General features: G+C 54.2%; 1 protein-coding gene across 3 annotated transcripts in view; it reads right to left on the reverse strand.

The window, feature by feature from the left end:
• SMAD7 (SMAD family member 7) overlaps positions 1 to 1,107 on the reverse strand; it is a 29,470-nt gene extending 28,363 nt beyond the window's left edge. For all 3 annotated transcript variants that reach the window (XM_042910420.1, XM_042910418.1, XM_042910417.1), the window contains exon 1: positions 465 to 1,107. In XM_042910420.1, coding sequence (XP_042766354.1) covers positions 465 to 1,077 — 613 coding nt within the window. In that variant the 5' untranslated portion in view covers positions 1,078 to 1,107. The remainder of the gene's footprint in view (positions 1 to 464) is intronic.
• Between the last annotated feature and the right edge of the window lie 12,228 nt (positions 1,108 to 13,335).

Below are 13,335 nucleotides of genomic sequence, written 5' to 3' on the forward strand. Positions count from 1 at the left end.
AGCAGAGACTTTCCAGCCTCTACAACTCGCTGCTCCCAACCTTCCTCGGCGGGCCTGGCCCGAATCCAACTCGGCCACACACCTCAGTGCTTTTCCGGGTGCAGGGGAGGCGTGACCCCCACTTCTCTCTGCACCGCCTAGCTGCTGTGGAAATGAAGGCATTTAAATTTTGAGCCGCGTGTCTGTGGAGTGCGTGCACAAGCTGTGCCCACAGCCCACCTCGGGGCAGCAGAGGAGAAAAAACTGGAAGGGAACCCCCAGGGAATGCCCTTGCAGATTCCCCTTGTCCTTTTTCTACTTTTGTCCCTAAAGGCTCTTCCCAGGAGGGGATGTACACCCCCCCCCCCCCCGGAGAGGTGGCGGCTGCACACACATACACACACAGCCCGGGAGAGTGGGGGTTCTTCTACCACTTGCGCGCCAGGGGGAGGAGGCAAGAGGGTGGGCGCAGAATAACTTCTTACCTAGTTCGCAGAGTCGGCTAAGGTGATGGGGGTTGCAGCACACCAGCTCGGGGTTGATCTTCCCGTAAGATTCACAGCAACACAGCCTCTTGACTTCCGAGGAATGCCTGAGATCCGGCCACCTGAACACTTTGCACAGCAGGAGGGGGAGCGAGTAGGACGAGGGCGGCTGCGCGGGCTGCGAGCCGGCGGGCGCCCCCAGGCCCAGCCTGCAGTCCAGGCGACCGGGCAGCAGGAGGCACGCGGTGCGCGTACCGCCGCGGGACTCCACGGCCTGGAGCAGCAGCTCCAACTGCCGTTCCTTCAGTTTCTTGAGCACCGAGTGCGTGAGCGCCTTCAGATCCGCCTCGGCGCCCCCGGCCGCGCCGGCGCCCGTGGCTGGGGGGTGGGGATGGTGGTGACCTTTGGCACCTCTGACCGCCTTGCCCAGGCAGCAGCCAGCCCTGCCCGCGCCGCCGCCACCGGCCCCATGCGCCCGGCCGTCCGTCGCCCCTTCTCCCCGCAGCTCGCCTCCTCCTCCGCCTCCCCCCGCGCCCTCCTCCTCGTCCTCGCCGCCGGGCGCACGGCTCCTCCAGAGACGCCGGACGAGCGCCGATCGTTTGGTCCTGAACATGCGGGGCGAGGAGGCGAGGAGAAAAGTCGTTTGCCGGCTAAGGAGCGAACATGACCTCCGCACACCATGAAGAAGTCGGGCGCCGAGTTGGGGCAGCAGGCGCAGGCGACAGCAGCAGCAGCAGGGGCCCGGGCAGGAGCGGCGGCGGCCCGAGGGGCGCTCCGTGGCATGCGCCAGTCTCCCGGAGGCCGGGGCGCGCGCGGGGGCCCGGGGGCGCCCGCCGGGGCTCGGGGGCCTGCGCTCTGGCTGCCCCACCCCGCGCGGCCCGCGCCGAGCGCGGCTCTCGGGCCCCGGCGCACCCCGGAGGAACGCTGCCGCCGCTTCCCTGGGGGCGGCGAAGCCTGCCCCGGTCGGCGCCTCCCAAAAAAGAGGCCCCCCCGCAGCGGCTCCCGAGTGTCGGGCTCGCCAGCCTCGGCTTCCTACATGGAAGATCCGCGGGGGCAAAAAACGAAAAGGCTTTCGGCTGGGCTGCTGGAGGGAGGAAAAAGCCTCTCTCCCCCTTGCTAAGCAACTTAATTTGGGGGTGGGGAGAAACAGGCAATTAAAAAAAAAAAAAAAAGCAGGCACGCGATTTATTTTTTTCCTCTATATCCTTAGTAACCGGATCTCCTCGAATTCCGTGCACACGAAGACTCGGAGGAGGGGGCCGAGTGGACTTCACCCCACATGAGATGTCTGGCGAAATGAGAAGGCTCTCAAAAAATCTAAGAACCAAATATGCAAAGCCCAAAATGAAAAACACCACCTCCTCGCACCCCCGGAGGTCTGGGGGCGTCCGGCTGGAGCTGGGGTTTAAAAAAAGAAAATGTTTACAAAGTAGAACAAGACGTTTGAGGGGTGGAAAAAAAACGTATCCACGAGTTACATCCCCTTTTTTCCTTGCAGAGCCCCGCTGGTCTTCCTTTCCTTTTCTTCTGCCAAGGGAAAAAAAAAAAAAATCGTATATTTTTTTAATCCACAGAAAGCTCTGGCTAGGCTGCTTCAATCCTCGGCATCTGCGTGTTTGGGGGGAGTCTGGTCTTTCCTCCTGCGCTCCCGGGGGCCCCGGTCCTCGGCGGGGACTTCCTCGGGGCTGGCGGGGGCGCAGGGGCAGAAGATGCTGCGGCGGCGGCTGCGCCCGGCGGGGCTGACAGCGCGGGGGAGGGCGGCGCGGCGGCGGCGGCGGCGGCGGGCCCCTGGCGGGTCTCGCGCTCTCGCCCTCCTGGGCGCAAGCTGCTCACTAATGCGGGGGCCGCCGGCGCCCCCTCCCCTGGCCGCGGCTGGCCGCCTGGACCCCCCGTAGGAGCTGCTCGCCCCGACCCGGCTGCGGCGGCAAGGAGGCCCGGGTGTCCTCACGCCGCCTCCTCCACCGAGACTCTCCTCGTCGCGCCCGGGAGCCTCCTTGTCCCCCGTCCGCCCTCTCCTGGCGCTCGGGTCCTTCTGCCGCCGCCGGGGGCTCGCCGCGCCGCACTCAGGGTCTCCGGGGCCGGACGCTCGGCAGCTCGGCGCCGGCGGGCTGGCTCTGTCTCGGGCAGCTCTCTCCCGCGCGGCGAGCGGACCGAGCACGGCGCCCGGCTGGCTCGGCTGGCGCGGCTCGGGGACAGGCTGCTCCGTGCGCCGAGCTAGTGAGCGAGTGTGCCCGCGGCTCGCCGCCTCCCGCAAGGCCTCCCGCCCCCGCCCCCTTCCCTCCCCCTTCCTCCCCCTTCGCTCCCCCGCCCCCAGCCGCCGCCGCCGCCGCCGCCTCCTCCCCGCCCCCCGCTCCCCCCCCCTCGGGCCCTCTGCTCTGCTGGTTCCACTGCGCAGTGGCGCGCCCGGCTCCGGCCTCGTCACGTGGCCGTCTAGACACCCTGTCGCTTTAAAAAAAAAAAAAAAAAGCGATTGTGTTTCGCAAACAACAGATCGGGTTTCTAAAAGCTATTTCTCCCCCCCACACACACCCCCGCCACCGCCACCCCCTCCCCGGTCTGCAGAAGGGGTACCACTCGGGGCGTGGGGGTGCGGGTGAAGGTGGGGAGCTGAGGAGCTCCCAGAATCGACGGAGACCTGGCCGGATCAGAGGAGAAATGGGAAAACCCAAAAGCACCGAGCGGGCTTCGCCGGAGGGTTTTCAAGCGGAACGAACCGGTCGGCGGCCCGATTTAGACGCAGCCGGGGGAGCTTCGCAGCGGCTGTCCCGCGCGCGCTCGTCCTAGCGCTTCATTCATTCGTTTTGTTTTAAAGGCCCTGGCGGCGGATCCCCTGGCCGCGCTGGAGGGAAGGGGGAGGAGAGCGCTGTCTCCGTTTTAAAAGACATTTACACCGGACTGGACCGCGGCCCTGGGAAGTGTGCGCTGGAGGGAACAGCCGGGCCGCCGAGGGCGGGGAGGCGGCGCGAATGTGACCTCAGCGGCGGCCGCGCGCTCCCTCCCGCCCTCTCCCGCTCCGGGCTCGGGTTTCTAGGACTGCCTGGAGAAGTGTGTCTTGTGCACAGCTCTGGAATGCATTTGGCCGGCTGACGAGCTGCGAGGGGCAGCATCCAGGCGGGAGAAGGGGCGGGGGCGAGGTGGGGGGTGGCTCTCCGGCCCCGCCGCCGGCAGGTTTCCTCCGGAGCCCGGAAGACCTCCGGCACCCCGCCTCCCGGCGCGGGAAGGTTACCTTTCCGAGCAGACCTGCCTAGGGCATGCATATGCATGCACGGCCTGTTTCTGCGCCCTTCTCGGCTCCGTAGCGTTCAAGGTGCTCAGGGTCATAGAGTTTAGCCCCTGACCCCAGGTTCGGGAGAAGCAGAGACCCAGCTAGCAGATTACGGCAAGGAAATGGGGTAAGGCCTTGGTAGGGCACACGACCAAAATGCGTTTATTTCGTGAAAACTGATGGTACTGAGAAAAGAAATGATTTAAATATATACGCATCACTATTGACGAGGCCACTAGTTGGCATGGTGATCTAACCTCACAGATCATTCAGTGAAATAAAAAAGATTTTTTTAAGGGATTAACAATTGTAATATCAGGACAACAGTGAACCTCATTGGGGATGGGATGAACGACGAATCTTCAGGAAAGGTGCGATGTACTATTTTCATTATCCCAGTTAAATTATACCTTCTTAGAAGGAAATGGGACAGATTAATTTTAGCTTTACAGTTCAGCCCCCTCCCCTCCAGCAATTTAAGAGGCGCCTGACAGGCAGTAGATGCTTAATAAACATTGAGGAACTAACATAGGATGCAAAGGGGGCATTTGGACTGCTCCCCCCAGATCTAACAAAAGCACCTTTGGAGATAAAAATGTGAGAGAAAATCAGCAATGTTGCTTACACCATCAGCTCCAGGCAAGAGACCCCTGAAGCTTGTTGACTTGTAAGACACAGGGGTGCCGAGCAGTGTAGAAATGTATGTAGGACAGGGCAGAAGCTGGCATTCTAAACGTTTACTTTGTAAGGCCACATAGCTGCAATTGTGTAAGGTCATAATTTTATTGTAAATAAAAATGTTGCCTAATGAAAAGGGCATTGAGACCGCGTGTGTGTGTGTGTGTGTGTGTGTGTGTGTGAAACTTTGTAAAGAAGCACCTTGCAAACTTGCAAACACAGCAGCAAGAAAGCCCCAGGAAGAAATGGATGAGTGGCTCTGGGTGATCCCATCATCATAGGCAGGAAAGACAAAAGAGACAGAAATAAGATTTCTGGGAAATACACAACATACTCCCCTTAGAAAGGCTTATTAAGAATCCCAGGCTAGACGTCAGAAAACCTGATTCCAGGCTGGGGCTCTGCCCTCACTGGTTAACTAACTTGCACCAGTGGTTATCCTCACGTTTGGCCTCGGCCGTATACTTGGCAGGGATTAAAAAGCTTTCTGGGCAAGTTTCCTACCCTCACAGGGTCCCATTCCCTCTCTCTGCTCTGGGCCTCCCTACACGATCTTTGCTTTTCGAGAGAGGCTAGGCTAGGCTGCAAAGTGACAAGGACATAAATAAGGGAAAGCAAATGTCATAATTCTAATTAAGCATCTTGGCTAAATGGAGAAGCTGAAGACTCTTTTAGAAATCTGGCCAATGGTGCTAATAGTCTGTGATGAGAGGCCAGAGCACACACAGGGCAGGTAGATTTAGTGGGTGTTTCAGGAGCTGAATCTGACATCACAGCTTGTCTGAGTACAGCATGCATATACTTGCAGAGATATGTTCCCATAGAGTGTAATTGTGGGTGTTTTAATTCAGGCGTCACCTCTCTCTTACCCTCTGTCCACAGCTTTCCTCCATTTTACTACCCGACGTAGATGATGGCTGGGATGCTGGGCAAGTAGCAGCAGTGATTGGTGCTGCCTTATGGCTCCCTGACATCCCCTGAATCAGTTAACATCCCAAGCCTTCCTGAGAGCCAGCCCCGCCCCACTGCATTCTTGTCCCTTTCCTTTCCAAGAAAGAAGCCAGCCCAGGGAGGAACTCCTGGCTGGCTGGTGTGCCTAGAAAGGGAGTTCCTTTCGTCTCCACAGGCACAAGCGAGACTGACAAGCACCCCGTTTCAAGCTATTCTGATCCTTAAAAAAAAAAAAAAGAAAAGAAAGAAAGAAAGAAAAAGTTTAGAGTTCACCAAACTATTGTGAATGAGTTTGATTCTAATCATTTGCTGGCAGGGAATATGGAATAAAATATCTCATTTGCAGTGGTTTATTTCCTGTTGTGGCTTCTATTTTCATCTTTTAGTCACTTTGGTGATAGTAATCAAACCCTAATCATGGTGCAGCCACCAGTCACAGAGACCAAAATAACTTGCAGCAGCGTTATGACAAACAAAGATGGACTCAGCTAAAGACCCGGCTACTTAATCACTGGCCACTGGCACCAAGAGGACGGCGGGGGCTGTCACTCGACTGACCGTGGGCGAAGCATCTAGTTGAGGGAGGAAGCCGGAGGGAGGTTGCTCCCCAGCAGGCAGGGCCCCAGAGTACACGAGGAAGGGGAGCTATACTAGCCTGGAGGAAGCAGAGGACAAGCAGGTGAACTCCCCACAACTGTCAGGGGACAGAAAAAGGGAGCAAAAGAGTATCTGCAAAGGCCACACCTACCAGCGACCCTCAGCAAAAGCCAAAAACACAAACAAACAAACAAACAAAACCCTCCTGCCTGAGGAAGCCAGGCTTCTTCCTTGCAGTACTTTCCTCATTTCCAATGGTTCTGGGAAGAGAGGGGCAGAGAGGCCCCGAGCACATGTGGGTGTGTGTGTGCAGGCAGGGCTGAGGACAGGGGTGAGGCAGGGCTGAGGATTTGCTCTTGCAGAAGCCAAAAGAAGAAACCATTGAAGGGGCCAAAAAAGTGCTGGAAAATATCGACATTTCTTGCACAACCGTCCCCTGAAAAATGTGTGAGTGAGCTCTAAACCATCCTGGGCTGGCAGCATTACAAATGGAAGCAATGGTTCATGAACGGAAGATGGCCTGAGTGAGGCCGATGTGGCCATCAGCACTTCTTGGCTTATCTTAGAAGAACAGGAACGTAAGTGAATGAAAATGCATCTAATTCACAATCGAATAAAGATGCTCATCAAATATTCTTGTAGTACAGACATGCTGTCAGCTGATCCGTAACATTTGCCAGGTGGCTGTGCAGGGAGGGCCCTCAACTCAGGACAGGGTGCTGGGGGAAGGGGCAGGATGAAAAGAACATTGTTCTGGAGGAACGAGAGGAACATCCAGAAAAAGTCAAGATCGAGGACAACAGAGACATTCAACTATACAATCACATACAGATATGGTTCCCTCCAGGGACACCCACTGGATGGCTGACGACCAGAGCAGGGTGGGAAACTTAACTTTTTGTGCCTTTACAAATTTTGCACCATGTGAATGTGTTACTCATTCAACAATAGATTTCAAGATTTGAAAGCGACAAAAAACTCTGCCTGCTTTTCTCGTTTCCTGAAATTTGCTGTTCTGATGTCCTTGTAGAAAAGGATGAGTTGGCAAGGTCCCACGTGGAAGGGAGGCCGTAGACAGCTTCTCTCTCTGTGGGGCAGTTACTACAGGAAGGCCGATGACAACAGAGGCCAATGTGTCATCCCAGACGGCAAGGGTGGAGGCTGCCTCGTCATGACCCTGGCGGGAGTCAGTGAGGAAACACGCCAGTCCTAATCAAAAGTCATTCTAGATATCAGTCAGGTGCAAGTCCTAACACGGGCCGGCCGGCCTCATAAATACTCATGTCGCGACGACCAGAGACACAGGAAGGAGCCTGCCCGATCTGAGAAAATGAGAGCCTCGCGTTTTGGAACAGAAATGTGTTCACATGATTCTCGATCCATTCAGCCAGCATCGATTCAAGATGTGCCAACCACCGGGGGAGATGGCTCAGGGATGTGAAGCCACTACTAAGTAGTGTCTGCCCTCAAGAGGCGCATCATCTAGAAGGGAGTTAAAATATGAAAACAGTCAGGGCGCCTGGGTGGCTCAGTCGGTTAGGCGTCCGACTTCGGCTCAGGTCGTGATCTCCTGGTTAGTGAGTTCGAGCTCCGCATTGGGCTCTGAGCTGGCAGCCCAGAGCCTGGAGCCTGCTTCGGATTCTGTGTCTCCCTCTCTCTCTGCCCCTCCCCGGCTCGTGCTGTCTCTCTCTCCTTCAAAAATAAAAATAAAATATGAAAATAATAAATCCTTGCAAAATGTGACCAAAGCCACCCTAGCAGGAAGAATGGAGGCGCATGTTTTCTTGAGAACGAAAACTCAAGCAGCTTATTCTATCTGGGAGGAGTCTTGAAAGGTTTCTCAAAACAAAGATTTCACACTAGTTGGCTGAGTTGACTAACCAGGCAGAGAGGTGTTCAAGGTACCAATGGTCACACGCAGAAGAAAAACACGAAAAAAACAAATCGTTGTTTTCTGTCAGCTTGGAGGTAACTCTTCAAAACCCCCACCATGCTTGTCATTTTAAGTATCTGACTTTATCCCCAAACACTCCTGAGCCTCAGGAAGTCCACGATGGACGTGAAGCTTCCGCAGTAGGTTGTCGGGGGATGTCTCCCTCAGCATAAAGTTTTCTTCGTAGAGAGGATTTGCGGGACGGACACTAGTCGGTCTATAGTTACAGAAAAAGTTTCTCCTCAAATAACTGGGGGAATTTCCATGATCTCCCCTTCTCGAATCAACAGCCGGGCCTCACTTGTGTCAGACTGGTTCACGTCAGGAAATGATGCCAGTTTCAACACAAGTGCAAGGGAAGTGCCTTCAACAGTGGAGTAGGCCTGTGACAGTTCAGTAACAGGAGTGCTTAGACAGTCCTCTCAAATACCAACAACAAAAATTATTATTCCCCACCGCAGTACAGACAGACAATTTGGGGGATTGCCACAGGCACTACAAAATAAGTACATAAATAGAAAAGGAAAAAAAAATATTTCAAAGACAGCAAGGCAAGGAAATCGATGTTGAAACTAACCAACAGGACACACCCTCAGGAACCCTGACCTTTCTCCCCACCGTCCATGCCTGGGGGGCGGGCAGGGGGCCTCCATTCTGAACCTCAAGCAGACTCCATTGTGACCTCAAGCTTTCTAGCTGGGTTCTTTCCAGCTTGTCTCTAGGTTCAGGCAGCACACCCTGAGGGCAGAGCCTCCCCTGAAGGGAGCCGAAACTACATCCCCCCCAAGCAATGAGGACCGCCCTGAGCCAGCACGACCCCGCCCATGATTGACTCCTCGAGGCCCAGACCATGATGGACTTGACCTTCATTGCCCCCTCTCCCCGACCTTTGCCGTACATTTGCCAGATATAAACCTGGAAGTATTTTAAGCACTTGGGAGCCCGTCTTTAAGAAGCTAGTCCGCTATCTTCAGGTGTTGGCTTCACGGAAATAAATTCTTCTCTTCTACCACCACTCCTTCCTATGCCTTTGGATTTTGACAGTGGGCAGTGATGGAACGTGATCTGTTTAGGACTCCCCCACCCCCACCCAGCCAGGTGCTCTCGCATTTCTGTGCCCCCTGGCTACAAAGCCACACCCAAGGGGCACCTGGGTGGCTCAGTCGGTTAAGCGTCTGACTTTGGTTCAGGTCCTGATCTCACGGTCTGAGAGTTTGAGCCCCACATTGGGCTCTGTGCTGACAGCTCAGAGCCTGGACCCTGCTTTGGATTCTGTGTCTCCTTCTCTCTCTGCCCCTCCCCCACTTGTGCTCTGTCTCTCGCTCTCAAAAATAAAATAAATGTAAAAAACAAAAACCAAGAACAAAACAAAGCCACACTCAAAATAGATTCCCCCTCCTACCAAAAAAAAAGAAGAAGAAGAAAAAGAAGAAGAATCCGAATCGGATTACCAAATTAACCTTAGCTGTTTTCTGATTCCCTCCCCACCCCCCCTGCCATTTTTATCTTCCCATTCCAGAAGTCATTAGGAGATGAATTCGGTGCTCAGTTCTGCCTAGTATGTGCTGGGTAGGATCCAAGTAACGAGACATCTGGTAATGGTGAATCAGTACCGGCAGCATGCAGAAGGGGTGAATGATGTCTGTAGCAGAGCTTTAGAGTCATGGTGACCACACACACTGGTCCTGGCACGTTCTGGGACCCACCAAAGGAGCCAGGCCTCATGAGTGATGGCAAAGGAATTTCTCCTGGTGAGGACCTAAGGAAACAGAAGGGACCCTCAGCCCAGGTTTACAATGAAATCTACTTTCCTGCCATTACTAGCTTCGCGGTCTTGGAAAAGCCTGTTTCCACAGTCTGTCTGCTTTCCTCCTGCGACAAACACTGACTTAACATCTTGTGTGTGCCAGACCTGCTGGGAGGTTGCAAGCACAAAGCCCTCACCCCGGGGTTGCGGGACGAGGCGTGGACACACCCCCCAGCACAAGCGCTATGTAAACGAAGTGGCATACAGATGCTAATTGTCATGATTATCATGGATTCGGAGGTCGGGGCCGCCCTGTAAGCTCATTTTGTTTAACCTTCCAAGTAGGAAATGAAGTTTTCCAGGAGAGAAGTGTCCTAGGGATGGGGTGTTGAAGAAGGGAGCCAATTCCCTCGTGTCTGGGACGTTGTGTGGGTTTCCCTAGGACCAGTCGGGACGCTGTCAAAGAAGTAAGGCCAACATCAGAGTTTAAAAGCAAGCCACCAAACAAGCCCGGGAAATCGTTTGCCTAGAACGACACAGGGAGAACACAATAAAAAGTGTTTCTTGTTCTTTTCTGGCATGACTACGAGTCAGAAATATTTTCCTGTGTCCTGGGAATAACTTTGTTGGTGATTGTGACAGGCGAGGAGGAAGTAACAAGAGGTCCACCTTCACGGGGACAGAGACACCCAGCGGGCAGAATGCCGCCCTGCTGAGTTCAGTCCCGATCCCTCACGAGAAACCCCGTAAACATTTGTTTTGAAGGCTTTCAAGGTCGGGGAAATACGCTGTTACTCTGCAGTGCTCAAGTCTGGCCTTTCAATAAGAAACGGTAAGAAAAGTGCAGTGACATGAGGTCGGAGCCGGCAGCGATTTTCAGGGTCCCATTCCCCGACCTGTCGTACACGGGAACTCGTCTTCCCGAATCAAGTTTGCAACGTGGGGTGCGTTTTCTCAGGAGCTTCGTTATTCGACATTTTTAGTTCTCTTTTTATACCTTTTTGACCTTTGAACAGATAACATATGCATAAGGGTACACAATTCAAAGGGTACAAAAGGGCACAAAGAAAAGCAAGGCTTCCTTCTGCCCCGGCCCCGGCCACACAGGCCTCCCTCCCCTCAAGAAGCAGCCCTCATTACAGCCAAAGGTGCCGAAACTGAGTCAAATTACAGGGCTCACTTGTGCTTTGAACAGGTGGGTGGCCCCACGTGACCACCAGCATATCTGACGTCTCCCCTTGGGTGCCTCAAAGAGGAGCTCAAGGTTTTGTTCCAGACAAGGCATCTTCTTCCAGAACCTGCTTCTCTGCCGGAGCTCTGCCCTCAGAGAGCCCACCCACCGGCCTCCACCGGGTGGTGGGCGTTGTCCTTTCTTCCCCCTTTCACATCCAAACCAGCCTTCAACGTCTGGTCAATTTTACCTTCAAAGGCACCTCTCAACCCAGCCGCTTTTCCCCAGGCCCTCCCACCGTGCCCCGCCCCAACGGAAGCCATCGTCACACTCAGGTGACTGACGACAGAGCTTTCCTCATTTCTGCTCTTCCCTCGCTCAGATGCACTGCTGACGTGTCTCGATGCTGGCCTGACTACACCATCACTCAGCAGTCATCCTACGACCCTTGGAACAAAGACAAATTCTTTTCCTTGGCCTCCAAGCCCTGAGCGACCTGGTGCCCCTCCTTCCCCTGGCCGTCACCTCAGAGTCTTCTTTCCGCCCCCGGGGCCTCTGCACCTGCTGTCGCTCAGCCTGAAACGCTTTCCTCTGCTCTCCCACGCCTCTTCCAGGCTCCCAGTCTTTGAGATCAGGTCACCCAGCCACTTCTTTATGCGCCTTCAGAGCCCCAGGCGTCTCTCTTTTGTAGCATTTACAGCACCTGCCATTCTAATCCCTCCTTTAGTGCTGGTCCTCTACCCCCCAGTGGTAAGCTCCGTGAGGGCAGGGACTCTGCACAACAGTACCTCTAGAGTAAGCCATCCGAACTCAACCCGTGCCGGCTGAATAAATGACCAATAACAGAGGAATCCATCATTTTATCTGAGATGCTGTCCTTCCTGGATCAGGGATTAATGTGCCCTATCCTTTAGGAAACGGCTGGTCATAGACGGTGTTCATTTACGGATTTATTTAGCAACATCAAATGCTGGCAATCGAGTCAAAAGCGTCCCTCAGTTCAAAGCCTTAAAGTTGATGAATTGTTGCCCGAGCCCAAGGAAGGAATCTCAGACCTGGAGAGACCCTGGAGGACTCTTAAATACTTGACTGAGGGATAAGGTGGCCCCAAGGTTGAGAGGTAATGAAAACTCTCGATGACCTCGGAGTCAGTGCCCTCCGCTCCATGCCTCCCTTTTCTGTCTGGGGGCTTCACGTGCATTGTCAAGTGGACCCCCAGGAAGATGGACAGCAAACTCTCCAAGATCCCCCAGCTGGTTAGAAGCACCTTCAGGTCCAGAGCGCAACTCATCCCCCAGGTTCTCTACTCCCATGTGTCCCATATATCTAAAAGACAACACAGCAGATGTACAGGTAAAAAGAAACAGGAAAAAAGAAACCAGCCTGTCCATCCCCGGCTGGCAGACCCTAGCTGTTTTGCACAGAGTAGGTGCTCTGTGAGTGAATGAAAGAATGTGATTGCTACCCCGGCCTCCCTTCCGGGGACTCTCATGGAACTCCTGGTCTGTATCTCATCGTTCACAGGATTACATTTCACAGTCCCCAGAGCCCTATTGCCCTGGCTGCACCGTGGGCCAGGGGAGCAGGGACGGCTCCCCAGTTCTGTACCCCAACCGTGCGCTGAGTACTGCTCCGGGCACACAGTCTGTCCTCAGGGAGTTGACATTCCTTGGGGAGACAAGTAAATGAATACATAGAAAACGTAATCTCACACAGAAGAGCTCTGGAAAACATGAAGCCGACCAAGGGACCAGGGCTATTTCGGAGCCGAGCGTGGCCGTTTCAGACCTGTGTTTGGGTGGGAGTAAAGATCAGGTAAGGTGCTTCCAGAACAGGGCGATGGGCTGGGCCCAGACCCTGAGACAGGTAAGCCAACATGTTACAGGAACAGTTTGAAAGGCCCGTGTGGCTGGGGGCGGGGGTGACAGCATGGGAAGAGTGACTGGGGTTGCAGAAAAGAGAGATCTGGAGAGGCTAGTTCATGCAGAGCCACCCAGGCATTTATGCTTCTTACGCGGAATGTTCTGGCAAACCCAAGATAATGGAGACAATTACTGTTCGAGGGGAAGCGCAAAGCACCCCAGCATTGGAACCAGAAGTGCTGTGTTCAAGCATCAAGCCTGTCACCGTTGGTTGTGTCACCTGAGACCTCAGTTTCTCCATGGAGAAAATGGGGATAATAATACCCACATGGATTTGTCTTGAGATCAAATGAGTCAACCAATGTCCAAGAACACCGTAGAGATAGGGCTACAGAATCACGATGCAAGAAGAAACTCCAATCAGGCATTGCTGAGCCCGTCATTGAATAGTGTTGAACACTAACGCCCTAATACTGATAGACCAGCAAACGCTCCGTTTGTGGAATCATTGCTAGATCGTTTGCGTAGTAAATTTGTTATTATTTCATGGCTATATATGCAAATATACAGCTCAGGTCCCTTCCTCTTTCTCTCCTTGAACTAACAAGAGCAATTAAGTACAATTCCATGGTGATGATGGTGAAGAAACTGACACCAAAATGATCTG

This window comes from Panthera leo, chromosome D3, assembly GCF_018350215.1.
Source record: "Panthera leo isolate Ple1 chromosome D3, P.leo_Ple1_pat1.1, whole genome shotgun sequence".
Taxonomy (NCBI): Eukaryota; Metazoa; Chordata; class Mammalia; order Carnivora; family Felidae; genus Panthera; species Panthera leo.